Genomic DNA, 25,428 nt, shown 5'->3' with positions numbered 1-25,428 from the left:
AAACTTAACCAGTAAATCAATACATATGTACGATTAAAAACAAGTACAGTTTTAATAATATTTGAGGCTGGATCTAAAATATACATAAATATTTTATATAAAATTAATTTTAAAAATTCATACATTATTTAATCTGTATCACGATATATAAAAGGCTTTATTGACGAACTGTCAAATGTTAATTGCGAGCTGTCAAAATTGAGAACTCCAATGAGTAATGATACAATAGTGAATGGTGATCGAGAGTCGAATACTTTTCTAATTATTAATTAAAAAATGTATTACTTTGAAAGAAAATAAAAGCTAACAATGGACGAAAACGACTTTTACAAGCAAACGGTCCAACATTTGGCACGATGTCTGTCTTGCATCGATCCTACTCCCTGGGAAAAGGTTGGTTACAAAACATCCAATGTAATCTTGTTTATTATTGCTTGGCCTTATGAAATTATCGTAAATTACGTCACTTCGAAAGCTAATTAATGTTGCAGCCATATTTTACGACTCACAAAGTACAAGTTCTAATATTTTGCCAACAGTTAAACATGATATCTCTCAATGACATAAGCTGATTATTATTTTTTTCGTATTCAAGGTTAAGTTTTCGTATTACAATATGCAAATGTATTTCAGTTTAGTTTAATAAAAATATCTGTAAAACTGTAAAAAAAATACAACAACTAAATAATATTTTATTGTTATTTAGATTGAAAACTTCACTAGATTATGATGTAGAGTTATAGAACAGTATAAACACAATTACTACCCAACATGTGACTTTGATATTCATCCTTTATTATTTGTTATTCAAAAATATTCACATCAAACAAATATACTAATTATTAATTATTCTGATAAAATTTTATAATTTAATAGTAATATTATAAACCACACTTAAGAAGTACAGCAAAAACGTAAATAAAAAGTTATTGCATTTTTATATTATTATTTATTTTTGTTCTTTGGGATGTCACCTTCTAGCTAATTTCTCTTAACAAGGTTTTTAAATCTCATTTTGTGTAATTCTAATATTAGCTATGTCATTAATGTAAATATATTAGCGGTCATTATTTATACACCTTTTTGTTTAATAATTTATTTCTATTTCTTTTTGCCTATATCTATTTCTTTTTGTGCATAGAGTGAATGAACTGTAAATGTAACTCAATGGTTATGTTCAAAGCTAATTTGTTAGTATTTGGTTTTTATATGATTATTATTATTTTATCCACTGACAAGTACTTAAATTATCTCTACCAGTCATCATCCAATTGTTGCCATGTTGACCAATAATTTTTTTTATTTTTGTCACTTTAACACACATTTGTTATTTATTAAATAATAAATTTCAATTATATTCCTATTAATAAGTTTCCTCTATAGTTCTGTTTGGATCTTTCTAAACTTGTTGGATTCACAACCTATATTGATTTTATCTTTGGTTCTACTTTATTTAATTGAAAATAAATTAATAATTTCAGGTGAACACTTTATTTATGCTATGTCCACAAGTCAGTACCAGTTTTACTGTAACACCTCGCAGTCAGGAAGCATGCATAGCTCTTGGACTATATTTCCTGCAGAGTGATTTACAGCATCAGGACAAATTGCTGCCATACTTCTTGAAAGTACTTAAATGTTTGACTAATGCTCAGTTTGAAGAGCCAATGTGCAGAGTGAAGAATGGAGATCGTGAGTATTTCATTAAATGATTCATAGTAGTATAAGTTCTGAATGTGGTTTAGTTAATTGCGGTGATATATTTTATATGCAAATTCATGATATTAAAATCTTTGATAAAATTTATTTAATTATTGTACCGAAAATTCTTTGTTGGACACTAACATCATAGCTTAATTTGTCTAAACACAAACTACAAAGAATTTCTTACTATTAACATATATTTTTTAATTTATCTCCAAAAAAAAAAAGAAAAGAATTCAAAGTACTTCAATGTATCCCATTAATTACGTTCCCACAAAACATTATTTTAAAATTCCATTTTAATCAAACTCTTTTGGACTTTGGAATATTCTATTAAATTATATATTACTAATTGCTGGAACTGTCTTAGTTACGGTATTAATATTATAACTCATGCAGTAATTTAATATAAAGACAAATTTTACCTCTACAATGTTGAGGAAAGGATTTTTGGTTGACTTCTCACCAGCCTTGTGACCCCTGCGCAATCACATCTATAAGGTCGTTTATCATATTCATGTTCATAAGTAGATCATTAATAGGGACAAATCCTTCATATTAAGTTATAAAACTAATCTGAGTACTTTAAATTATAGAAGTCAGTTCTCTTTTACAATATATATTTTTATATGACCTTGTTTTGGATTTGTTTCATGTTTGGTAACAGCGAATAAAAATAAACTACTGCTAAAATGATATCGGCTCTAGAATCGTTACTAATTTCTATTTATTTCATTGCTATATAAACTAATATATTAAAAAAAATATATCTCAAATGAGTTTATTCGTTTAAGTTAACTCCTTAGTTGTTTCCACAACTAATTCTGGACGTACTACACCATCTATACAACTCATTTATTACAACACGACAACATATTGCTGTAATCCACGTTCTTTACAATATCATAAATACGAAACACAAAATATTTACGTATACGTAAATTTTATATGCTGTTTTTATATATAAAGCTATGTTTTTAAAATAAATGTTTTTTAAATGGTTTTAAATGCATTTCAAAATACCTAAGAACACTGTCTGTTCTCTGGGACAGAAATCATATTATTAAGAATAAAATATTGAGTAAAAATATGCTTCATTTAAGTAGTTATAGGTTGAAATGATCTTGGCTTTATGCCATGCACCCTTGTCTAGGCATAAAGCAATGGAAAATGGAAATATTCAATAGATTTCATAATACCTGTTACAACACAAAGAATGTTTTAAAAATTTCAGTTATATAATTATGTTTTAAAAATATATATATAAATATATAAATATAAATATATTTAATTAATTTTAAGTTATTTATAACCTATTTTCCTACCACACTTGTTGTATTGTATATTCAGGCATTCATCTAACCATCGCTCTAAATTTGATATTTGTGTTCTGAAATTTGTTAAAAAGTTCCTTTACTTCCTGTCTATATTGTTCATTTCATAATTATATCACCTCTTATTGTAGCTACTGTGTAATTGCGAATATATTTTTTTTTATGCGAATGTCCGCTTGTGAATGTAATAATTTTAATACAACAAATAGTTATATGATTTTTTATAATATAGAATAGTTTCAATATGAAGGAAAAAATTATTCATTATGCAGTCAGTCATTATGTGATAAACGAATGTTTAATCTTATTAAATTAAATAAAATTGTTATAATAATATATTTTTTAGTATATTTGCTACAATCACGTATTTTAGGAATAATATATTAGGTATTTAAATATGCAAATGAAAATTATTTTATATACAATGGAATATTTTATTCTGGAATACCAAATATAATCTATCGTTCATTGCAGTCTTGATATTTTAAATTTTTAAATGTGTAATATGTATATGACGTAATATTTAATTATGGCTGCATATTAAGAATCATCCGGAATAAAACTTTTTTTTTAAATATATTGTTATTATAAAATCATTTAGTTTCTGACATTGAAACAAAAAAACTAACCTTTGCCTCGGTTTTTTTTTTTCAGAACGTTAGAACTTTATAAATATAATACTTTTTTTTTTACTTTTAAATGAAACTAGTATTTTTGGGATAAACTACGCGTGATTTATTTTTGTAAAAAACTACATACTCCCGTGGTTTCGGTTACTTTGCAGCAACCTCTGGTTGTTGAAATGAATAAAACTCGCGAAAATCTTAGATCTCATTTTTTTTTACTATCTAATTATTTTATTTTAATGTACTCTAGATGCGTCATAATTAAAAATAGGCATGCGAATGAAATAATTTTGTTATCTAAGTAACAGTATGATCTATAACATTGCGAGTGTTTTTTGTTAAAATTCAAATATCTGATTAACCGAAATTGTATTTGACTTAATGTATGAATTCGTGTTAGTTATTATGTAACATGTTTTTAACTGTACTGATTTTTGACTACAAACTTATAAGACTATCTGGTCACTATATTGAGAGTTTTTTTTTTTTAATCAGAAACAGTAATAGGTATTTACGCTTATTCAAACTCATCGGATAATGCTGGGACTGGTAGTGTTGCTAGCCTTTTCCATTTGTGCGAAATGTATTTAAGTTATTAAGTGATTTGGCGATGTTGAATAAATTATTATCATTATCATTAAAATAGTTGTATGAATATATTTAAAAAATATGCAAAAACTTTATTGGCCTGGTTTTTAATTGTAAAAAAAAATAATTGTCATACATTTTGTAAATTGCGGTTATGAATGACTTTAGTTATAATAAAGTCATTGAAAAAAGGGATTTGTGATAGATTTTTATATTAACACATCTAAACATATATAGTTGAAGTAATGTGATATTAATCCATTTTCGAGGAAGGGAGAGGCTTATATAATTTTGATAAATAAGGGTTACACCACGTTATATAAAAATGATTGGTTTAAATTTTGTCTTTTTTCCAAAAAAAAAGCATAAAAAAATTCGTAATATAATTTTAAAAATAAATATTATTGTTTCCACATTATTATAGGACAAGCGAATTTTTAATATTTTATTCTTGAGATTTTCTCCCACATGTGTCACGGAACAATATTTTGTTGAAACTATTTTCTTCCCCAAATCTTTCCAGTCATCGCTCCTGCCCCTCCACCAGCTTGAGCTCCGAAAGCAAATCCAATACCTAAAAAAATAGACATTTACAATTATACCTACAGAAAACTGTGTACAGTCTTTCCATTTGCGTAATCAATATGCTAAGTAGATCAGTATTTCAGCTTATTCTAAAAGCCTCCTGTCTTATTCATATATAAGTTTCTTATTTGATATTTTTCTCACCTCCAAAACCCTGCTCTCCATTTCTACCTCCATCTAAAGAGAAGTCTTATAAAGCATAAACATATTTTTTTTTTTTTAAATATTTTATACAATTTTTTTGTATACATATATGTTTGTACGAGGTTAACAAATATTTGAAATGACATTGAATTCTTTGTTAAAATTTAGAAAAATGGTTTTCTAAAATGCTCCATCCATGTTTACATATTTATCTGAAATTATTTAAAATAACTCAGATCTTCTTTATCCATATATATACTTATACTCTGATCTCATTTTATACTTTTGTGAGAACAGATAAATAAAAATATTAATTATATTCTATAGATTTATTAAACTTCTGTCACAAGATATTGTTTCGTTTACAATCTATTTCCCTGCTCCACCGTCCGCCCCACCTTCTCCACCAGCGCCAGCACCAGCACCAGCGTTACCCCCACCAGCACCATTTGCTCCCCCTTGAGCCCCAAAACCAAATCCAGCGCTTGCTGTAAAACATATATGTATATTTACAAATTTAACTCTGATGAATTTTAAAAAAAGAACTTAATGAATATGCTGAAATGTCTGTCCTAGTGTATAATATAAGTAACCTTGAAAACCGAATCCACCTGTGAAATTAAATAAAATTCTACTTTAAATAGAATCATTCAACAAAAGTAAATACTTTTTATACTGAATTATAAGTTAACCACTAAAAAAAAAAAAAAAAAATGTTACAGCAACAGCTAGTACATTCTTCGAAGATTTATTGTTTTTTTTTTTTTTTGCAACGTCGTGATTTATTCTGTAGAAGGAATATTGTTATGTATCATGGAATATTTTGGAAAATTTGCATGTTTTTGTTGCCACCCAGTTTAATCCGATTGAATTCCGCATACGGAGAGAAAGTTCAGATAAATTTATACAAATAGTAGCGTCAAGTGTTCACTAAACGTACATTTGTTATTGAGAATTCATCTCGATGTGTGTGAGAGGCAACGGTTTTTATTTCTAGAATTTTATATTTCGCTTACCTCCAAAGCCCCCTTGGCCACCTGCGCCTCCGCCACCTAAAGAAATGTATTTTATAATGTCCAGTTTTGTATAAAATATTTAAACGACCGTACGTTAAGATTTTAATTACAATATATACTAATATATGTTATTTCATAAAAACTGCTTATTTGATTTAAGAGAGCGCTTGATATTATAGAAGTGAAATTTTTAAAACAACACCAAATTAAAAATATGTATAAAAGTTGTATTATTACCTGCTGGTGGCCCTTGTTGTAGAGACTGAAATAACAAGCAAAATTATTAAATAAATATATGTAATAAAAATATGTATATAGTTCTCTAAACTGTACTTACTTCTCCAATGAGCATCACAGATAACAAAGTAAGAAGTAGAATTTTAAACATTTTTTTTTTGTTTTTGTTTTTAAATACTCTTCACAGTACCGTAAACGCGTCAAGAAGACAATACGAATGTTGTAAATGTCCAGCCTTTTATATAATATCACAGGGTTATAAAAGATATTATTTCATGGGCCGCTGAACATGTTTGTCATCGTAATTTTATATGTAATTATGTGTATTTTATATATTTTACCAAGTTTTTTTTTTTTACAACAATTAATAGACATGGATGTTTTTAATTGGGCATTTAAAAACGTGACAATAGTGTTTACTCTTGTGTTATGTTTTTTATCACCAAAATGTACGAATTTTATATTTTTTGCCCAAATATAGAGGATGTTTTAGAATTTGTTTCTCTAATTTTTTTATTGTATGTATTAGAAGGAGTCAATAAAATAAAGTTGAAGGAGTTAATGAGATACAAACGTATCACAAAATGGACAATTTAAAAGTAATTTTTTTTTTGATTCTGAAACGTCTTTTGCAGGTATACCCATGTCAGAAAAATTTAGCTTCTGCCTTAACACTCTCCTTTCGGACGTCGTCACGAAGCAACCCGCATTGCGAGAAGAGATAATTACAGCTCAGATAGAACTCATGTCAAATCTCACAAAGATCATAACGAATTTTCACGAAAGTAAAGATTACAATGCAGTCTCTAAACTTCAGCTGTGCAAAAGTACTGTACCAATCTTTATTGGGCTAGCGAGGTCTATGGGTCGATACGCTACAGTAGAATCGCCACTGCTATGCCGATTGTTCCCGCAGCCAAGCAGTCCTTTAAAAACAAAGGAACCCGAACCGAACTTTGAGTATTCAACTCTGGATAAGAAGAGGAGGTTCAATCAGTTCCGCCCAATCATTCCAAGGTCTCTATCGGGAAATCTGAATCCCAATAATGAGGTTATAGTAGAAAATGGTAGTGATGCTGTAGATAGCGCTGGTGGGACATTAAAAAGACGATCCTTGCATAGTTACAGCTCGGTCCCATATGATCCGACGACGTATTTCTTCCATAAATTCGGATCTAGTTACAATCAGTTTGCGTACATGAGAACCTCGGAGTCGCCGGAGAAGAGGCAAAACGTACAGTTCTACGTGACGTATCTACAGTCGATTTTGTCGTTGGCGAAAAAGCTATTGACCAAAGATCTTCTAGCGTTCTTGGATGAGGAGGCAGAGGATATTTTCGCTTCCGGACAGATACAGGTATAACATATAATAGGTTTTATTGTTGGCGTGAGATTTAAAGGGGAACATATAATGACTTCTCTATATTTACAGATTTTCCCATACAAGTCATTTTCTGAGACATTAAATTTAGTAATGGTCACTTTGCTGCGGGATATTTTACAACATCAAAAGGATTTGCCTGGACCGTTTACAAAGGACGTACAAGTGAGTTCACACTATCCCATATAAACATGTAAATAAATAAATTATATAGAAGTTTTTTTTTGCTTTTTCCTATTTATTATATATAATCTATTAATTCAATAATTATTATTTTATGTAATAAAAACTTCGATTTTATTTTACTTGACAAACAACTTGAGGGGGCTTATCATGTAAAGGTAAAAAGATATGGATTCCAAGTATGTATTTATGTTGTAAATGAGTGCTCATTGTATAAAACATACATACATATATATGTAAATAGATGTACAAGTGGATTAAAATAGATTCACCCCATTGTAACTCATACATTCACTGATACATCCGAGTTCTGATACGCCAGATATGAATTTGTTACGTTTATTATGGATCTGATCTGATCTGATGATTTTATTTCGTTAGGAATTCGTGAAATGTCTGTTCTTGAGCGGACAGACTGAGCTTCAAAGCCGACATCATGACGCTTCCGAGAAAGAGGACCGGGAGAGTAACTTCGCGACCGTCAATAAGTTTAAAGTTAATGTGATGGCAAATTCAGCATGTGTGGACCTTCTAGTATGGGCCATTGGTGACGAAACTGGTAAGAAATCCTATAGCTATATTTTAGTTAACAAAAAATAAAGAAAGAAGCTATATATACTTATATTAGAGTTAGTATATGGCAGTATAATAACTTTAATATTAAATATCTCTGGTTATAATAATTTTTATGTTTATAATGACATTACAGTGGACGAAGACTATGACGTGCCAGCTCTTATAAACGCTCTAACAATATTGATAGGTATTAAGGTGAAGTTTGAAGTGTCCCTTTGACTAATACGAATATGAATACTGTTTTTGTTTTAGGCGAAAGCGAAATAAATAGTTTTTTTTTTTTTCATTAAATCGTTATCAGAAACTAACTCATCATATCCCAAGCGTTTGAAATATATTAATATCATGATTAATTTAGTTGCATAGGTTTTTCTGCGTTTTGGTGTTTTTTTTTTTTTGTATAAAGATTTAATTTAATTCTATATAATATTTGATGTGTCTGTTTGTCGATCCAGGTGCTGATTCGCTCTGCGGACGTTTGACCGAAAAGATAAATTCAAATCATAACCACAAATTAATATTGGCTCACATGCCGCTGCTGATGGTCTGTCTTGAGGTAATTCGTCTATTACCATATATGTATAATATATATTTTTTACCCGATGAAGGTTTTTTTTAAGACTTTCGCAATAAATAATCTGCTTATTCCTTCAAACCTTTTATTTAATTGTCGCATACTTTATGAAATAAAATCAACGCATTCTGTCCTATTACATATGCAATTATTTTGTAAAATTCCATACAGTGGACCATGTTAAGCATATTTTAAGTAATGAATAGTAAATTTTTAGAAGCTTTTCATTTTAATACATGTTACATCGTTTTTAGGGATTGGGTAAGTTAGCGACGAAATTTCCGACAATAGCGAACACTTCGATATATTGCTTGAGAGACTTCCTGGTTACACCCTCGCCTATACTATTCAAGTTGCATAAGTTGGAACTGGAGAAAACTGGCAAGGAGCACATGAAAGTATCACGTGAGTATTTATTTCATAGCAAAATGGAACTATTACAAAATAATATTGAGCAAATTCTAAATGAAAATTAAGAATTAATGAGTAAGCCCTTGATTTTTGCATATAATCTGTGCCAAACCAAAGGCAAGCTGATTTAGAAATATTATGTCATTTCTATAGCATTCTTTTAATTAACGTTAACTAGAAATTTTGTTCGTTACCTTATCCTTTGAAAGTTAGTGAAATTGCTATACAGTAGTACCAGAATGGTCTTAAGACACTTTTGAAAAGAAAGCTATGATTACCCCATCACCAGAATCACTTCATATTTTCCTGCTCAGTTGTCATATCATTAACACGTGTAATTTTTTCAATTTCGTCATCATCTTACAAACCATATAAACATATTACACGATAAGCAGAATATTAGCAGGTTTTTCATTTTCACAGTACAAGGTAAGGAGCATCAAGGTCTGACTGAGACGGGTCTTCCAGTGAAGTCCACGCCCTTCGAGAAGCTTCGAGATGCTGCTATAGAGAATTTGTGCGTCGCTCTAGAGGCAGCGCTTACAGTGGACCCTTTCTGTGTACCAGCTCTTGTTGGATCAGTCAGTAACAGATTATTCACAGCTGAAACTAGCGACAGGTGGGCATTTGACATTCTATATGTGTGTTAAGAGAGACATTTCAATGCCATTTTGTGTGTTTGTTTTTGCAATTTTTAATGGTATCTTTGATTATGACAAAAACAAACTTTTTGCACAGCGAATCGTCACTCATCAGCACAAATATAGTGATCATGTTGGGGCATGTCGCCGTGGCTTTAAGAGATACGCCAAAGACGACAGATACAATTCTACAGTTCTTCCAGCAAAGGTAAAGATTATTCCTTATTCCATGGTAAAATACAAAAAAAATATAGAATAAAAACCTTTTCATACTTTATGTTTTCAATGATATATGCATATATGCGGTACTAGTATAAAATTTTTAAATAGGTTATGCAGAGCTCCGTCATCATTGGACACCCTCATAGTGGATCAATTGGGTTGTATGGCGCTGGCCAGTCCGGAAGGTCCGGCTCATGATGAGATTATGAGAATGTTTACCGTCATCACCGTTGAAGCCGCTAGCGCTTCATATCAACACACAGATGATAGGAAGCAGTATCGGTATGTGGATTTGGTTCAGGTGTTGTTAGAAAACTTGTACATATATAAGCCTTGGAGGTGATGAAAGTTTCGCTTATATTGCAAGTCTAGTCTACTCGGACCACAATATATTTTCGATGAATTTTTGAATAAAGAAGTAAATTTTCCCTTTTTGTCGTTGTTTTAAAAGTATGTCCCTTTATGTAATCGGACTAGTGACAGGTTGTTATATAATACATTCATAGGCATGTATCCGGGGCGGTGTTAAACGCTTTAGCGAATATAGCCGCTAATGTAAGGGGGACAGGGGCTCGGCTAGAGCTGCTGACCAGGTTGTTGGAGCTGTTCGTCCAGCTCGGGCTTGGAGGAGAGAGGGCCACTGACAGGTCACCAGCACCGGTTCTGAAGGCTTCCGGCAGCGCTGGCAATTTGGGCGTCCTCATACCCGTTATAGCGGTGAGTTTAACGTCTTAGGTGAAAAATTTGTTCTAAAAATTGTTCTCATACAAAGTTTTGAGCTTTTGTCACAAATGATTCCTACTGGAGACATTATATTAAATCATAGCCTGTTCTCTGGATATAGATAGATCCGCTGCTTCGATAGATCTATTGCGGTAAGATTGACGAGATGGAAAAATATATATTTTTTTCAATATTATTTTTTTATTTAGGTTATTTCGGGGTTATTCTAATTTTAGTTTCTGATCATTGAAATATGTCGCATAAAAGTATGTTTTGTGGCGGTGTAAGGTATATGGAGCATATTAAAATATTTGCTACAACTGTAAGCTTAGTAATTTTATATCACACACTTTTAACTAGTTTAACTTTTTCGTTATATTATTGTTTTCACTTTATAGAAATGGTAGTAATTCTATCGATATCCATTTTTCTGTAAAACGTCATCAAAAATCAGTACAACGTTATAGGACCAAGAATTGCAAAATCTTTGATAGTGATTCCAGCATACCTTATTGTCGATTCATCGTTTGCTCGCAGGTACTTGTAAAGAGATTGCCACCAATAAAGAATCCAAAACCTAGGCTACACAAGCTGTTTAAGGACTTTTGGTTGTACTGCGTTGTTATGGGATTCACAGCTGCGGAATCAGGTGAGCATGATACCTTCAATTAATTCCATATAATTATTATACAAAACACAATTTATATAGCTCGAATATAAACTCTAATTTGATAACATTAAAATTCAATTTAATCTAGCACATTAATTTTATTTGAATATGAACTGTATTATATAGTATTGAAATGTATTTGTCTCTTCTTCTATGGCCACGCCTATAGCCATGCGAAAGCGTGAGTAAAAGATGCTTCTAGAATGTTTTTTGATTTGTTGGTTTATGTTTTTGATATGATGCTATATGCATATGTAAATTAATACTGTTAGTTTGACTTTACGTTTCCAATAAATGTAATTAACATTTCATTAAGAAGAAATGAAAACTTTTGTTCAATAGATTTTCAATTTTCTTTTATATCCCAGTGAATCAAATAAAATTGTGACTAAATGTTGTCCAATACACTTGAAGGCATATTTTTTGCTCGTTCATTAATAACTGAACATATTTTTCGGACATGTCATGCGTTTTATTTTCTAATAGAAAATTTATATGTATACCATCATATCAAAATCTTCATTCATCGGAACAAAGTACAATGGATACGTGTACGGTAGTTATTTGTTTTTTGTTTTTTTTTTTTCTTTACCTCTTAGAAAGCGTTGTTAGTTGTTACGTAGGTTATAATGTTATGTTGCTTAAGCGGTTTTAAATTGTTAATGGCGCTGGTTATGTATTTCAGTTTTTTTGTGACTAATTTATGTCGTTTTGAAATGTCATGTCGTCGACTTGATTGACTGTATATAGTTATATATAAGAAATGTAAGGCTTTTTCACATTGGCGGGTTTTCTGTGGGGTTTTTTCTGGTCTATGGTATAGATAGGCTGTACCAATCGGTATAAACGCCACAGCTAAACGCGGATGTGAAAAGTCTCGATATACGCTTTGTGAAAGTAAGCTATTTTATATTTTAAGGTGGATGGTTTTATGCATAATGAATTTTATTTATAATAGTATTATACATAAGTCGATTTTACCATTACAACTGAACTCGCACATATTTCATCATACAATTAGTATCTATTAATTAAATTTTTTTTTTTGTAAAATTTTGATCTAATGTCTTCAAATCTATTTCCGTAATAAATTTAAAGGAGTGATAAATCCAATTCTCCTCAGTTTTAAAATGTAGCAATACTAACAGAACGAAATATAAAAATTCCATTGTCATATAATAAGTCTCGTATTTATCACACTCCTATTCATGAGTATCCGGTGTTATCAAATCATTTTGTGCATAATTTTTTTAACTTTCAATATTTTTATTATAACAATGAAATATTCTGTTTCCTTATTTAACTTTATTGTACATGAGATGTGACCTTTAGATACAAGATAAAGGCGGATATGTAATTGAAAAGCTCTTGGTATTGCAATGTTTTGTAATCCGTCACAAGAATAATATATTTAATAAACACAAAGTGTTTTTTTGAATAACGATTAGGTAAATAAATTTATATTTGTGTGTTATTTTGAATAATATTTTATGTAAGTATGTAAATACATTTGACCATTCACCTTAACAATAATATATGTATATATTTTTTATGGAATAAAATGAAAAATGTTCCATGAAACTAAATTATTCTCTCAGGACTCTGGCCCCAGGAATGGTATGCGGGTGTGAAAGAGATAGCAGTAAAATCACCTTTCCTTGTCTCGCAAACGTCTTTACGTTCGGAAATGCGGGAATTGCAATACACATCAGCTGTGAGAAACGACTCTGTTTCAATGAACGAATTGCAAGAACTGAAGACACAGATATTAAATCTGTTGGACCACCAGCCTGATGTCACTGTTATAGTCAATAAGCTCTCCTTTGCTCCCTGCATGTACTTGCTAAGTGTGTATTGGTTGGAAACCCTGAGGTGAGATATTATTTGTATTTAATGTACTGAATTATTTTATCTCAAAGCCTCGTATGCATGTCGTTTTAAAAAAAAAAATAACATAACAATACTATATATTCACTGAAAACTTATATTTACAAAATTGTACGCAAAAAGACTATTAATGTTATTTACGTGTGTCTGGGGCTCTTATCATTTCTAGACTTAATTTCTTATTTCACATTGGTTACTCACTTATTTATTTTTTAGAGTAACTAATTCCCCTGAGCCAAGTTTGCAACCGATAATTGAATATCTAAGCGATTCAGCTCTACAGAAAGATAAAAGTATGATGTGGCAATGTGTTGCCAGGTAAGTGAACATGTTTTACGTCACAAATTACTTTTAATTTGCCCAAATTATCCTTTTATTTATGGGTACATTTTGTATGCGCCAGCTTACACAATATAGGGTTGTTTAACTTTAATAATTGTTGACTATAATTATTTTTTAGCGTCGGCGACAAAGTCTTTCAGAAGTTTCTAGACGTTATGTCTACAAAAGTGAAAGATGATTCCCGTGAGAGGGAGCTGGAAAGCCACGCCCAATTCCTATTGGTTAATTTCAATCACATCCACAAACAGATCAGGCGGGTTGCTGATAAATGGCTCGCCGGTTTGGTTGACAGGTTTCCACATCTGTTGTGGAATTGTCGGGTATTTAAAATTCTGTTGGAATTAATATTTAAAATTTAAAAAAAGAACTATTTTTTTTTGCAAATGAAATTCTGTCCAAGAAAATAAAGTTTTATGTGATATACATACATATGTTAAAAATATGATAAGAGTTGAATATTTTACAGCTCTGGTCAACATTTTTGATATTAATTGTAATTAATATCAATGTGTAATAATTATGATCCCTTCCAGGTGCTATGGTCCATGTTAGACATTCTCCAAGTGCTGAGCTTTAGTTTGGAACTCGACGCTAATCAAGAAACGCCGCTGTTAAAAGTACCGGGGACGGATTTCGCACTGCAATTGCAAGATACATTAGAAGGACGCGAGGTTCTAAATATGAACAATCTTATTAAAATAAATAATTATATATTAACTTATTAATATTCATATCTTACATTAGGTTTAAAAATATATAAAATTTTGTTACATGATATAATGTTCTCAATAGGGAATAGTTAAGGATTTCGCCGACAGATGTCACGGCATCGTTCAAGAGGCCATGAAGTGGGCGCCGCAGTCTACCAGATCACACTTGCAGGAATATCTCAATCAGGTAATATATTGGAAAATGATTTTTACCTATTTATTACCTAATCTTTGTACACAGCAAAGCGAGATAATACACAAAGTTTTCATATAGTTTCAAGTTTCATTTAGGTTGCAAAAGATTTTTTTTTTTACATTAAGATATCGTGCTTATACCAGATATACATTAACTCTATTAGCTATTACCCAACGATTAAATTCATACACAGGCTTCGATCGAATTATTTTCACTATAAAAATTCACCTCAGAGCCAGACATACCAATTCCTTATAATAAAATTCTCTATAATAGTATTTGATATTTATTTATTGAGTTTATAAAAAGTTAAAATTTGTAGTCTAACTCTCGTTATGGTCCTGTAGGTCCCAAACTCTACATTATGGCACCACTGCGGTCTGGCCCTGGCTACGGGGGCATTGCTAGGGGCTCCCGGTCTAAACCGGATGTCCGCTCCTCTACCGAGATCCGCACTCGACAAACGTCCGCCCTGCGTCACCCAGGACTCCGCCGCACTACTGGCTGTGGTTTCTCAGAGGAGCAGATATGCTGGAGAGGTAACTCGAATATGTTTAGAAGTATGTCTGTGTGCTAAATAAGGGTTCTTAGTGTTGTTTGATATCAATTAATCATATTCCAATCATACCTATTAGTAGCGGATAACATTTCCCACCAGACGAGCCGTCTGCTTCCTTGCTCTTTTTCACCTGTTCATTTGTATATTCGAGTTGGTTGTAATAATGTATGTGTAAATCTTTATCTACTGCACCTGTGTATGTCATGCTATTCCTCAGCGGCTGGACCGATTTTACTGAATATATTTTTGATTCGGGTGGCGCTTCAGACGGCTTGGATCCACAAATCATCCCGACGGATAGTTATGTAGTCGGTATCTAGGTTATTTAAAATGAAAATGCTGCAACGTAGGTTACTATATGAATTGGTTTGTCACTTTATAAAGTAACAAGCAGCTATAAATAAAATTCACGTTTACCACAGGTCGCAGGCGCTGTGATTGCGGAGGGCGGTGGAGAAGCAGCTGTTTGGCGTGTTGGAGCTAAGCTTCACGGAGCGCTGAGAGAGGCTTGTAGTAGTGGTAGCGAAACCGCTCACCGTGCAGCGCTGTGGCGCTGTGCAGCGCTTCTAGTGCACGCTAGGAACACTTCTACCAGCACAACGCCCACCGCTAGGATCCTATCCAGCGGCTCGTCGCCCACGGCTAGGACGACCTCCACAGGTTCCTCACCCACCACAAGAACCACTTCCTCTGGATCTTCACCCACCGCCAGATCCAACTCCACCGGTTCTTCGCCTACCGCCAGGATGCTCCTACATAGCATTGGTAAAGTTTTCTTTTATGACGAACCATTACGAAATCGTCATTTGATTACACTTTTGAGATTATTAGGTAATCAAGAAACCTTACATATTGAATTGTATGGTAAATTAATATTACATATATACAATTAAAGATGAACTATGAAGACATCAATAGTTATGTAACCAAAAAATAAATAATATATGAATGAACCCATCTTAATCTTAACAACCTACCAGCTTGGTCCCAAGTGGATATCTTCACTGAGGACGCTGTGACCACGGCTGTGGAGTGCTGGCAGTGGCTGAACACTTCCCGGCCGGACCTGGAGCTCAGACTGCTGCAAGAGGTGCTGGCAGCATGGCAGTGTACCGTTGATAGGAAGATGGGCCTGTTCTCGAAACAAAACGACGAAATCAGCCCTCTAGCGGCCTTTGAAGGTCATTAAAATTTGTCCCAGTAATTTTTATATACGTGTATAACATCAATTAATCTTATTTCTGACTGTTCGTTGTTACTCTATTACTTTGGAATCCTAACGTGTATTTTGTCAGTTTTTTTATACAATTAAATTTTCTCTTTGTTTATTTTGAATATTTTTCGTTTGTTTTATTAGTGATATATAAGTAATACATTGTTTAATATTTTAACACTAGGTGCCAAGCTGAAACCCCGTCCGCCATTCATAGCTCCCCACGTGGTGTGGGTGAGGTATCTGTGTGAAGTAGCCGAGACAGCAAAGTACAACAGCCAAGAGAAGGTCGAGATGTTAGCCAGCTTGCTTCATAGGTGAGAAATATTTTATGATCCCACTTTCCTTATATATTCTCACTAGGTAATGTTAATAGACTATTTTTTATCTATTCAGTTTTTTTACATAAAGATTTATGTCAAGACAAAATGTAAAAAAAAAAATGCTTGTAACTTGTACTTAAATGTATATTCAGTAATAATTATATAAAAAACATCATATTTGTTTGAATCTTATTGTTAAACATTTTAACTATTCCAGATCATTGCCTATAACAGTTGGCGATATAAGGGACCATATAAATAGGCATGTCGACGCAGCCGGAGTCAGATTCAGGTAATAATATCATTTATGTTTTAAAAATATACTAATAAATTATATATAATATAATATGTTTTTTCCTGCAAAATAAATAAAAACAGTAACATTTAGTAAAAATTCTCTTAACAGTTAATATATGTATTAGGACACTTTTAGAGTGTTATTGGAATTTATATATATTAAGCTACTTTATATTGCATACGACGACACAGGCTGGGTATTTGAAAAATTTAAATATCTTACATCATAACCATTTGGGTCATTTTCCTTTCCATTCCAATAGAAAAACAACATTAGAGACCTAAAAAAAATTATCAACTATTTTTAAATAAAAACAGAAACTTAGATATTTTTCGTTTCCAACTACAAGCTATAGGTATCGTTTAAAGCTAGTTCGAACCGTGCCTATAAATATTCCATTAATTTATTTCATCTCAAGTGTTGCTACGTATTATATACATCACATCTTAATAAATTTCCATAAAACTCTGAGTTCATACAAAATTAATCCTTATCTGTTTGTATTACAGGCTCCTATCGTGTGGACTGTCGCTCCTCCAGGGAGACATCCTGCCTCGTTCGTTAGCTCGCAACATCCTCCGTGAGCGCGTCTACAGTGTTTGCTTGGACTATTTCTGTAGAGGGTTGCAGTGCCCGTCGAAAAGCGCCGGTGCTCTAAGAGAGGACATCATATCTCTCATCAAATTCTGGCAGCTGATGCACTCGGATAAGAAATATTTGAAGAGCAGTGACATCGGCGGTCAGTTATTGCTTTTACATTAATATATTATATCGAACTATCTGCATATATATGTCGATTCCTTTAATACAAGGATCAAATAAAATTGACATGGATATATTGATTGTGTGGATTTGGTTTACGGAAGATTATTTTATCTGACATTCTTTAGTTAATATTTTTTTTATTAAAATTTCTTATATCTAAGAAATCTAAGAATTATCATCCCCGCTTGCAAGCAGCCAAAGTTCATATATTTATAACAACAACGTAAACAGTGTTGCATAGAAACGTAAGTGCATATTTCCTGTTTAGTATGTACGATTTATTTGTGGTAATTTTTTAGCCGACTTCGAAGTGATGGGTCCTAGCAGTCAACAGAGCATCTACACATCCAACTCACCGACAGACAACAGATCGTCCGTCAACAGTAGCGACATCGGCAACAGACAGACAACCGGTTGGATAAATACGGTAAAACGAGAAATAGATATATATAGAGCCAGTTACATACATAAATCCTCGCCCGGTTCGGTTATTAAGACTGACTCACCTGGTTTGCCCATACTTTTTATATACAGAGACAATAAATAAGGTTTACAGGTCTTATCATTATGACAATAATAAAATTAAAACAGGCGTCTCAATCATTAAGTGATTACGTACCAATATTTTTTCTATATAATTAACAAAACAATACTATAAATTAATAAGATATCGTACATATACCAAACAAGGATTTAGTGCTAATTACACTGCATACATATTTATATAAAAATATTGTTTTAGTATAAGAAAAGTAATGTATATTGATATTATAAAACTATGTATATATAATTCAATCAGTGCTATGTATAATATATAATGTCCTTATAATTTGTAAGGTGCCGATGTCAACGACAACCATCAGTAGCGGGGCTGGCAGTATTGCTGGTAAGAGATCCAACAGAAGCGTAAAACCACCAAAAAATCAAGACCCGTTCGTTAAGGATTACGTCCGGAAACGAAATCTCATCTTAGAGCTCATGGTGAGTTTTGGTTCTATTCCCGTATATGTCTAATCTGTATAATGTCAGCTTTTTCGATTTTATTAATTTTCAATTTAATGACGTCATTTCTTTGGTCTTAATTTTTTTTTCTAAATGAATGGACCAGCTTTTATACTGGTACGGAATATTTCCAGTATTTTTAAATATTTAACATCTGTAGTTCATAAACCTTACTATTAGTATGTAATTTCTTTGTTCGTAAGTCTTGTCTCATATTATAGTATCAATGTGAATGTATGAATGAAACCCTAGTCACTTTATGTTTAGTCTGTAGACGCATTGCATTGGTGAAGAGTGCAAAAAGGTTATATATTGTGTGTGATAAAATTGAATTAAGAAGATAAAATGTGTACATATTTTGGACGTCGCTTAGGCCGTGGAAATTGAGTTCCTAGTGACGTGGCACAATCCTCACGGCAGACCGGAGCAGGCGATACCAGGTGAAGACAATATAGCAACGTGGCGATCAAAACCAAACGCTGATAAAATATGGAGGGATTACGCAAAGCTAGCCTGGGATATAAGTCCCACGTTGGCTGTATTCTTACCTGAGAGGTCTGTAATTTGAGATTTTGTTAATACGTTTTATAGTTATGTTGCCAGCTTTTCATATTTTATTATAAATACATATGAAAAAAAAAATGAATTTTTTGAATGTCATTTAACATCTCTTTAAGAACTAAATGTAACACTATAACGAACAGCTATTACTGAAAACTATTATTGATTTTTTTTATAGTAATTTAGATATATTTTTGATTAGATTAAATGTATTTTCAGATTGAAAAACGATGGTATCGTTGCTGAGATTAAGCGTAAAGTGCAATTAAATCCAACAGCTGTATGTCACGTGCCACAGGCTCTGAAGTATCTGGTTACTACGGAGACACTACTCAATGACGCACATGAAGTTAGTAATTATTTTATTAAAGATTTACTTATATAGTCTTCAGCAACCTTTTTTTTTAACACCCTATAAGAACAATCGTCCTATCAGCTAACTTAATTTAATACCCATTTTAAAGAAAACTTCGCATAATATACTATTAATTTTTTTTTTCTCACATATATATTACATATAAAACCTATGATTTACATCAACTATCTTTTAACGCTGACCAGTTATATTAAAAAGAAAATAAGTTTGAATTAAGAACATTAATTTATTACAGTTGGTGCATATGGTGACGTGGGCGCGCGTGTCTCCGGTGGAGGCGTTGTCGTACTTCAGCCGTCAGTATCCGCCGCATCCTCTATCGGCGCAAACGGCTGTCGCGACGCTCACATCCTACCCTCCGTCCGCCGTCCTGCTGTATATCCCGCAGCTGGTGCAGGCGCTCAGACATGACACGGTCAGTAAGAATCAAATGCACTTAGTAAAACCATTATGTTGCTACAATCTCAAGTATGTATCATTTTTATTCAATAATTCTTAAATACTGATTACGAATTACTTCGGATCAAACAAATATCTCACTTACAGTGTACATTGTTTTATATAACTTGGTATATTGACACATAACTATGACATTACAGATGGGCTACGTGGCGGAACTGATAAAATCTCTCGCCAAGAACTCTCAAGTTGTAGCCCACCAGCTCATCTGGAACATGCACACCAACATGTACACCGATGAAGAAATGCATAATAAAGACAGTGAGTATATTTTTTATGAGCTGGTCTTTGGTATCTTGCTTGCTGACATCAATTTGACGAAGATCCATTCTTGACCCAATTTTTCTTAAAATTACCCTAATGCTATAAATAAAGCAGAATCAAAATTTATACAGACGGTTTTAAGGGACAACGTTAAAGTACTTTTATGTTATTTTACATATGCAAAACAAAATTACATATAAAAGACTGTACAACGTAACCTTTAACCTATTGTTAATGTGGCAAAAAAATATTTAGTTTTTAAAAATGGAATATTAAGCTTGCTATAAAACGAATCACAGAAAAACAGATATGTATAATAACACTGGCCAGTACGTAATAAGAATACATCTATCATGCCCCTTTAATATCTATCTATGTGTAGCAATAGTTGACAGCTAATGGCTAGCGTTTTTGAGGTATTTGAGGAATAACCTTATAACCGAGCATTTTTCGCTAGCAGCGTTATTCGACATCCTTGAGAATCTAACCAAGTGCATAGTGGACACACTGTCTGGACCAGCCAAGGCTTTCTACGAGCGTGAGTTTGATTTCTTCGGACAGATCACAAACATCAGCGGCATCATAAGACCCTACCCAAAGGGAGCTGAGAGGAAAAGAGCCTGTTTGGAGGCATTGAAGAATGTGAAGGTATTCAATACTAACGCTATTAAAAGTCCCCCAGTTTGTTTGCATCAATGCCATATTAGTTAAAACAAGCAATTCATTACATATAATATTCATTAAAAAATGATACAAAAAAAATTGTTCTTATTTAAAAAGTAACGCTTTATTCAAAAACGAATGGGCTTAAATTTAGATAATATTGAAAAAATATACCAACGTGTGTAGAACGTACGTAACTAATTGGTTTCCGAACTTATATTTGAAAGGCTATCATGTGATTAGAATCTATTAGAATTTTAAGAGAACGTAAATAAGGATTGATTAATATATATATATTAACTTAATTAACGTTCCAGGTCCAACCCGGTTGCTATCTGCCTTCGAACCCCGATTCCATGGTGTTGGACATTGACTACAAAAGTGGTACGTTACCATAAGAAAATAACATATTATATATAATAACATTATTATAATTATTACTTTACTCTATAGCTATATTAAAATTTTGTAACGATACAAACGGTAGCTAAATAGTTAGTAAATATTGTTTGGTATAATTTTGCATATTTTTTTTTTCGAAATATATTACATTTAAAACAAAATTAATGCTGCCGAAGTGTCCTGTAATGTCGTTTAAATAGTGTAACCTTTCCATTTAGTGACGTATTAGTTGAGATCAGAGGGTAGAAAAAAACAAAAAAAAAATTTTTGCGTCAGTATTCTGTAAGATTAATAATAAAGGTTAGAGGTAGGTTGTATGTTAGGTACTCGCATATAATAAACTGCATTACCAAAAAATGCTGGTGAATTCACAGGAACGCCTATGCAAAGTGCAGCTAAGGCCCCATACCTAGCTCGTTTCCGTGTACGCAAATACGGAATCTCCGAGATGGAAGCCGTCGCCATGGCCATAGCTTCCGGGGAGGAACTTCCGGCTGTAAGTAAAAAATTTATTTATATGAAATTAGTATGCATTCATGTTTATTGCTTTTTCGTGATTTACAATAGATTTTCTCTGTAAATCAGTTTATGACAGATAATTAAAATTATTTGTAAACCCATTTATTTGCTATAAAGCTGAATATTAAAATACGATGGCATGATTAGGTTGAAATTTTTTGGTATCGGAAACAGAGTTTGGCTTATGTTCTCTCTTTCTTTCTGTCTTTTGTCATGTCCTCATGTCATGGCTTATGTTCATACGTAATTAATTAGTGCACAATTCCTTGACTCGGGCGTCGGAATTGTTTGGAACAGTATTGTTAATTAAATTTTTGTATAGCCATACACCCCCAATGCATGGACCACTTAAATAAAAATTGTTATTTTTTTTAAATTCCTATGATGTCCTTACTCCATCCCCCCTTAAATTATATAAGATAAAATTAATATACATTTAGTTGTAACAAGTGATTATAGTATAATATATTATATTCTATAGTGAATACAGAATTAAATTATAGTCAAAACGTCCTTTGTTTTTGTATCAGGAGGAGGGCAAGGATAGATATACTTCGATAGCAGCGGAGACGTGGCAGGCGGCTATATTCAAAGTAGGAGATGACGTCAGACAGGATATGCTGGCATTGCAAGTGATATCGCTCTTCAAGAACGTGTTCCAACAAGTCGGCCTCGATCTATATCTGTTCCCTTACAAAGTTGTCGCTACAGCACCAGGGGTACGGATATAACATACTAATATACAAAAAATATCCAAGCACGGATTATAAAACAAGCACAGACAATATATTGTGCTGTGCTGCGCTGTGCTTGTTTGTTATTCTGTCATATAAAACAAAATGACTATAGCGATATTGAATATAATAATAATAAAAAATTACAGTGCGGTGTGATAGAATGTGTCCCAAACGCCAAGTCACGTGATCAGCTCGGAAGGCAGACGGACATAGGAATGTATGAGTACTTCATAAAGAAGTATGGGGATGAAACAACCAGAGAGTTTCAGGTAATGCAAAGGATATAGCGCAGAAACTGTAGAAATTGTCACCATAGTAATAAATGATATTTTAAATGGGGGTCAAAGCAAGGTCAAAAGCTTAAATTCATGGAATCCACAACATTTAATAGTTCACTTAGTATTTTTTTCAATTTAGACTTATTACTTTATTCGTAATATACGACTTTCAAGTACATAGTAACCAGAAATTCTGATTTCAGGCTGCTAGAAGATGTTTCGTGACATCAATGGCCGCTTACAGCGTCATCGGCTTCTTGTTGCAAATAAAAGACAGGCACAACGGAAACATTATGTTGGATACAGACGGACATATTATACATATAGGTTATTTAATTAATTAACATATCAAAAAATTTATACAAGTTAATATATTATTCCAGTGTATACTTATCGCCAAATTTACATTATTGATATTTTTTTTTTAAATATCTTAAATGTAGCCATTTGTAAATAAAATATTTTGTCTGATTAATTTTTAGATTTCGGCTTCATGTTCGAATCATCCCCGGGTGGTAACCTCGGTTTTGAACCGGATATTAAGTTAACGGATGAGATGGTGATGGTGATGGGTGGTAAAATGGAGGCGCCGCCCTTCAGGTGGTTCTGTGAACTGTGCGTGCAAGCCTTCCTAGCTGTCAGGTGAGTTTGAATTTTATTTATCTACAATAGAATAATTATGGCAAAGAAAATATATCAAAACAATACCTGTTAAATCACCTTGAATTTAATAAATTTGACAGTTATTCTCGAATCATTTCTTTTTAATATAATTACAGGCCCTATCAAGAAGCGATAATATCTATAGTATCGCTGATGCTGGACACTGGCCTGCCGTGTTTTAGAGGGCAGACAATTCGACAATTGAGATCAAGATTTGCTCCTAACTCAACTGAGAAGGAAGCCGCTGCTTACATGCTATCCATAATAAGGAACTCCTTCCTCAACTTCAGAACCAGGACCTATGATATGATACAGTATTATCAGAACCAGATACCATATTAGATTGGTCTGTTACATAAACCTATATATATTGTTTTGAAATTCTCGCTTAACCAACGAAACAAATAACTTTCCTTTCTCTATTTCTGATATTATTTTTATATTTTGCTTTGGTACTTTTCCCAGAATCTCGTTTCTCCTTGATATCTGATCATTACTTCAATTGTTTTAAAATCCGTTGATTATGTGGTAATTAATTTATTTATATAATAGAGATGTTTCTGAGAACGATGCCGGTAGAGAAAGGATGGGGATGGTGAAGTAGAGATATTTTGACTACTTTACTTAATGACTTCCCAAAAGGAAAAAGAAAATCGTACATAATAAATAACTTTGAAATGTCTTCTTAGACAATTTATTGAAAATATTTTTAATATTCTATTGTTAACATTTCCCGCGTTTATAAATTATATTAAGCAGACAGTATTTGTGACCTTAGAACAAAACAATTTTATACCTTATAAATTATTACTATCTTAATCTTTAATTTAAACATAACTTCCCGTGACTTATTTTTTTAAATAAATTTTAAATGTTGTCTTAAAAATCTTCGGTTAGGTGTATAGTTAACTAAATTTCAATTGGTTTTGGAAGAGGTTTTTTTTTAAGTATTTTGGTGCCCGAGTACTTATTGCTAAATCATAAAAAAAAAGTATTTGAGAAATGTTGCCAGATTATTGCCTTTATGGTGGATATTTATTGTGGATAGGTTCCTCATATAGGATGTAAGAAAGATTTTTAAGTAGCCAAAGTTATGTTTAAATGTGCTATTCTTGTAGAACTTCTAATTCTATTTAATGTGCAAAACATATATACAATGAAAACTTACAGGCCACTAAGAAAGTTATTTGAGATGCTAAAATTATTATATAATATTTACAGGTACATATTGTATGCTATTTATTGTAATGTAGTTGAAATTATTGTGATTTGTAGAGAAATTTGTTATATTTTGTCCATTCGAGTTGTTGATCATGTTGATATTCTATTAAACGTGTTTAAAATATTTATGTACTAGTAATTGTATAATAGAAATGTTATTGTGGTAGACGGGTTAACGAACTTAAGCTAATCTTCTCGATGATTAATATAAATTTATTATGTTACTTAAAAGCTGATGAAGTTACCATTATTATGAAACCAAATTTATGTCTAAACGAATACAACTTTTCATGTAAAATTTTCAAATAACTAATGTTTCAGAGTTCTTTCATAGTATCTTGTTGTTGGAATTAAATTATATGGTAAAGGTATTCG

The 25,428-nt window shown here is 32.1% G+C and overlaps 2 protein-coding genes across 8 annotated transcripts; one reads left to right on the top strand and one right to left on the bottom strand.

Annotated features, from left to right (window-relative positions):
- Positions 1–199: 199 nt before the first annotated feature.
- Positions 200–25,424, top strand: LOC116777603 (phosphatidylinositol 4-kinase alpha). Of its 6 annotated transcripts, none has more exons than XM_061526531.1 (39): positions 200–393; positions 1,482–1,692; positions 6,870–7,591; positions 7,667–7,780; positions 8,180–8,357; positions 8,508–8,561; positions 8,830–8,930; positions 9,203–9,353; positions 9,783–9,978; positions 10,098–10,208; positions 10,331–10,504; positions 10,729–10,939; positions 11,483–11,594; positions 11,785–11,796; positions 13,214–13,487; positions 13,719–13,820; positions 13,963–14,164; positions 14,378–14,515; positions 14,637–14,741; positions 15,098–15,289; positions 15,732–16,074; positions 16,290–16,490; positions 16,707–16,839; positions 17,063–17,137; positions 17,653–17,882; positions 18,208–18,335; positions 18,746–18,889; positions 19,284–19,465; positions 19,691–19,820; positions 20,083–20,262; positions 20,447–20,567; positions 21,031–21,218; positions 21,551–21,617; positions 22,010–22,131; positions 22,685–22,873; positions 23,038–23,160; positions 23,373–23,496; positions 23,652–23,811; positions 23,949–25,424. In XM_061526531.1, exons 1-39 carry the CDS (start codon positions 310–312, stop codon positions 24,172–24,174), a joined length of 6,510 nt encoding a protein of 2,169 aa, XP_061382515.1. In that variant the 5' UTR covers positions 200–309; the 3' UTR covers positions 24,175–25,424. The 6 variants fall into 6 exon arrangements, with proteins under 6 accessions (XP_061382515.1, XP_032527135.2, XP_032527137.2 ...); XM_032671244.2 differs by having other exon boundaries at positions 21,028–21,218; XM_032671246.2 differs by lacking the exon at positions 8,508–8,561 and having other exon boundaries at positions 21,028–21,218.
- On the bottom strand, positions 4,636–6,492 carry LOC116777606 (uncharacterized). 2 transcript variants are annotated; one of them, XM_061526534.1, is made up of 6 exons: positions 6,335–6,492; positions 6,235–6,259; positions 5,998–6,033; positions 5,380–5,469; positions 4,982–5,014; positions 4,636–4,826 (listed from the first exon to the last, which is right to left on the bottom strand). In XM_061526534.1, the coding sequence occupies exons 1-6, from the start codon at positions 6,383–6,385 to the stop codon at positions 4,750–4,752; spliced, it is 312 nt and encodes a 103-aa protein (XP_061382518.1). In that variant the 5' UTR covers positions 6,386–6,492; the 3' UTR covers positions 4,636–4,749. The 2 variants fall into 2 exon arrangements, with proteins under 2 accessions (XP_061382518.1, XP_032527143.2); XM_032671252.2 differs by lacking the exon at positions 4,982–5,014 and having other exon boundaries at positions 6,335–6,491.
- Positions 25,425–25,428: the final 4 nt, after the last annotated feature.

The sequence above is a fragment of the Danaus plexippus genome, chromosome Z, assembly GCF_018135715.1.
Source record: "Danaus plexippus chromosome Z, MEX_DaPlex, whole genome shotgun sequence".
NCBI classification, from domain to species: Eukaryota; Metazoa; Arthropoda; class Insecta; order Lepidoptera; family Nymphalidae; genus Danaus; species Danaus plexippus.
This window is presented reverse-complemented; position numbering and strand designations above follow the sequence as displayed.

Bases quoted from the DNA above. Each gene is read 5' to 3' on its own strand.
- LOC116777603 (XM_032671244.2), top strand. From the start codon at position 310: ATGGACGAAAACGACTTTTACAAGCAAACGGTCCAACATTTGGCACGA. The intron at 10,209-10,330 runs GTAAAGATTATT...ATTTTTAAATAG, and splicing joins CTACAGTTCTTCCAGCAAAG to GTTATGCAGAGCTCCGTCAT. The intron at 23,812-23,948 runs GTGAGTTTGAAT...ATATAATTACAG, and splicing joins CAAGCCTTCCTAGCTGTCAG to GCCCTATCAAGAAGCGATAA.
- LOC116777606 (XM_061526534.1), bottom strand. From the start codon at position 6,385: ATGTTTAAAATTCTACTTCTTACTTTGTTATCTGTGATGCTCATTGGA. The intron at 6,260-6,334 runs GTAAGTACAGTT...TTGTTATTTCAG, and splicing joins CTGTGATGCTCATTGGAGAA to TCTCTACAACAAGGGCCACC. The intron at 5,015-5,379 runs GTGGGGCGGACG...ACTTCTCTTTAG, and splicing joins TGCTGGCGCTGGTGGAGAAG to ATGGAGGTAGAAATGGAGAG.